This window comes from Arachis duranensis, chromosome 5 (assembly GCF_000817695.3).
Source record: "Arachis duranensis cultivar V14167 chromosome 5, aradu.V14167.gnm2.J7QH, whole genome shotgun sequence".
Lineage (NCBI taxonomy): Eukaryota > Viridiplantae > Streptophyta > Magnoliopsida > Fabales > Fabaceae > Arachis > Arachis duranensis.
Window position 1 is genome coordinate 83,635,100 of NC_029776.3, and position 3,131 is coordinate 83,638,230.

The 3,131-nt window shown below is 29.4% G+C and overlaps 1 protein-coding gene across 1 annotated transcript; it reads right to left on the reverse strand.

The window, feature by feature from the left end:
• Nucleotides 1–1,198: 1,198 nt before the first annotated feature.
• LOC107489922 (miraculin-like) lies at nt 1,199–1,834 on the reverse strand. The gene has a single exon (XM_016110689.3). It carries the CDS (start codon nt 1,832–1,834, stop codon nt 1,199–1,201), a length of 636 nt encoding a protein of 211 aa, XP_015966175.1.
• Between the last annotated feature and the right edge of the window lie 1,297 nt (nt 1,835–3,131).

Sequence of the window (3,131 nt, forward strand, 5' to 3'; positions counted from 1 at the left end):
TTGTTTTGTAGGTAAAGTCAACATGAAGGTGTTGTATTATTTCAACTAATTAAGAAGATGCTTGAGAACCGTATTGTTTATTTTTTAAAACAAGGGATGGATTTGTTAGGTAACTTTTTTTATACAAGAATATGGCTACTTTGATCTAATTAAAAGATTAAACTATTATTTATACATATGAAAGTATCTCACCGTTATTCTAAACATTCATTTATAGAAATAATAGCTAATTCTAATTAATTAAAATTTTTAAAATTTGTTCACAAGTTTTTTAATTTAAATGTTAAAAATTAATTTAAAAATAAATTATTTTAGTTAAAAGAACACGTTACAATTTGTTAGTCACACTACAAATTTTTTAGGGTAATATAGTAATATCGATAAACAAAATTTAAATTATGTTAGATCCTATTTTTGGTTGCATTGTCCACAATATTCCTTAACTTTATAGGTTAAAGATTAATTTATTATAAATCTAAGTTTCATTTAAACGGACAAGTGGATACTAAAATCATAATCAAGACATTTAGGACATTTAGGCATTACACCCATACTTCACATACCCACACAACACACTCACACACACTACATGATGATGAGTTCTTAAACAATAATTAGTTTAAGCTGAAATTTAGACCCAGGTACAACTTGAAAGAGGTATATAGAAATGCTATCTGTGCTAGGCCTTTGCTGCCAACCAAGCTAAAGGGTAAGAATATAAGATCAAGCTAAGTTTAAAAATTGAAGCCCAGTCTCTCTAACTAAATTTTTGGGCATGCTACATTGTTTAATTAATTACGGTCTCTTAATAATTTTTTAAAAAAGAAAAAAAGGAACAATTTATTTGGCTAATCTAGTAAATGATGATTCATTTACTAAAAATGCATATACAGTACATAGTACTGGCTTATAATTCTAGTAGTAATAATTAATAATAATGATACTGAACATAATCACTAACACATCTAATAATTCGTATATAAAAATTTAAAAATAGCCGAAAACTATGTAACATTACGGGAAACAGATTTGTATTATTTATTTATTAATTCATAAAGTTATTATTACAAGGAACCCTACATGAGGGTCCTCATATATATATAAACATTATTATTGAACAAACATCATTACAGTATAAAAAGAAATTACATTCACTTATTATTCTTATTTATATATATAAGTAGGACTTTTAATTTGTTCATGCTTTTTGGAATTGGACTTTGAGTGGAACATGAGTGAGAGCCAAACGCTTATTCCCATTGCGATCAACAACCACACCAACATTCTGGCATAGATGCTTGTGAGGCAAGAAACTTGGACAATGCACCAACTTATAAGCCCCATCATACTCCTCAATCTTGAACCAATTGTACATGGTTTTCCAACCCGGGTTCCCAAGAGCGCCACCAGTTGTGACGAACCACTGTGGCGCCTTATTAGAGCCAAAAAATTCAAGTGTCCACGCCGTAGAATGGTGTGGACAACTTGTTCTAGCGGCGAATTTGATGTTGAGATCAGTGTCGACTCGAATAACGCCTTTTTTAGGGTTAATTGGTGTGAATGATAGTGGTAAACGACCATGATATCTATCATTCACAAGAATAACATCAAGAGGGCATGTTTGGCCAATGCTGGTGAGACCTAGGCCTCCACTAGTTAAACATTTTGTGGGTTGTGGCCAATAAGGGACAATATAGTAATTTGAATCAGCTCTTAGGATTTTGGCTGAAGTGTCAAGAACTTCTGGAGGTGAAGCATTATTAGATGCTCCAAGAAGTGGTGGTTGTGAGCTCAAGGCTATGAGAAGGGCTAGTGCAAATAGTGTGATCCTCATTGTTGTTGATTATTTAGGAATTATTAGTAATCTAATTTGTGTTGTGAGATGGTTGGAGTTGAAGATGATGATCAATTTATAGATGCTAATACGGTTCTAATCTGTGGGGTTTTCATACAACTTATTATGTATGAACAATGATTTAGGTCAATGGTTTGAAACAATACTATTGGCCTTTTAATTTGAGGTTATTATTGCTTGTAATTTATCATGTTCTTCCATATTATTCAACTCTTGATGTTCTTGTACTTTGTTATCAAATCAAGTAGCTATATATACATATATAAATTTCCGTTTTTGGGGGGTCAAAACTCAGAAGCTCTATGTATGTAAATCTCTCTAAGTTCTATTATATATTTTTAGTTGCATAATATAATAGATACTAGATATGGGCATCGTTAAGCTGAAACGGGCTTTGGTATTTGAACAATAGGAACCAGTTTTTGATAGAATAATTCATTGGTTCATGCATCTAATCGTTTATTTGCTGGGGCTTAATTACTATGTGACTACTATGTATGTTGTTTTCTTCTTTTGTTGCAAATAATTGAGTTACTAATGGACTACTATATAGTAATGCTATGTAGGGAATAATAGGTTAATTAGTAATAAAGAAATCTCTTCAATATATATTACACTTGATATTAATTTTAAAATGTCATGATCAGCATTATTATCTCTATCTTCTTATTCCGCGCGCCCGGTCTCACAAGTCACAACCACAAAGCTCTTTCTGCATACATTTGCCTTTTGTTTCTCATATTCATGAGTTCGTAACTAAGTAATTCTTCTGAATCAATGATATAATAATATCATTTATTAATAAATAAACTAAATTTGAGTTTTGTTATATTAGATTTCATAATTTCTTATCCGGATATACTTTATCAAAGATTTTATGCGCACTAAATCCTAGTTAATCATCGAAAAGGACAAGCAAAATATACTAATGTTGGGTCATCGTGGCAGTTCTCGATTATAGATAAAATTTAAAAAAAAAAAACGAGTAAAAAAAAATAAGATGAATTTACATTAAAATTAAAAAAAAAACAAGTAAAACAATATAAGATGAATTTTCTTTAATGTAAGACTAAATTTTCATACTTACTATTTAACTATAAAAAATTAACTGCTAGTCTAATATCTATTTATCTATTATTTAAAGAGGATATGAGAATAATTTAGCGTCTAATTTTTTTTAAATACCTTTTATTAAGTATAATTTATTAAAAAAAATTATTTCATTATTTCAATGTCTTAATAAATCCAAAACTTTTTACCTAAGTTATAAACAACT

Excerpts from the sequence above, each read along its gene's own strand:
- LOC107489922 (XM_016110689.3), bottom strand. The coding sequence starts at position 1,834 with ATGAGGATCACACTATTTGCACTAGCCCTTCTCATAGCCTTGAGCTCA.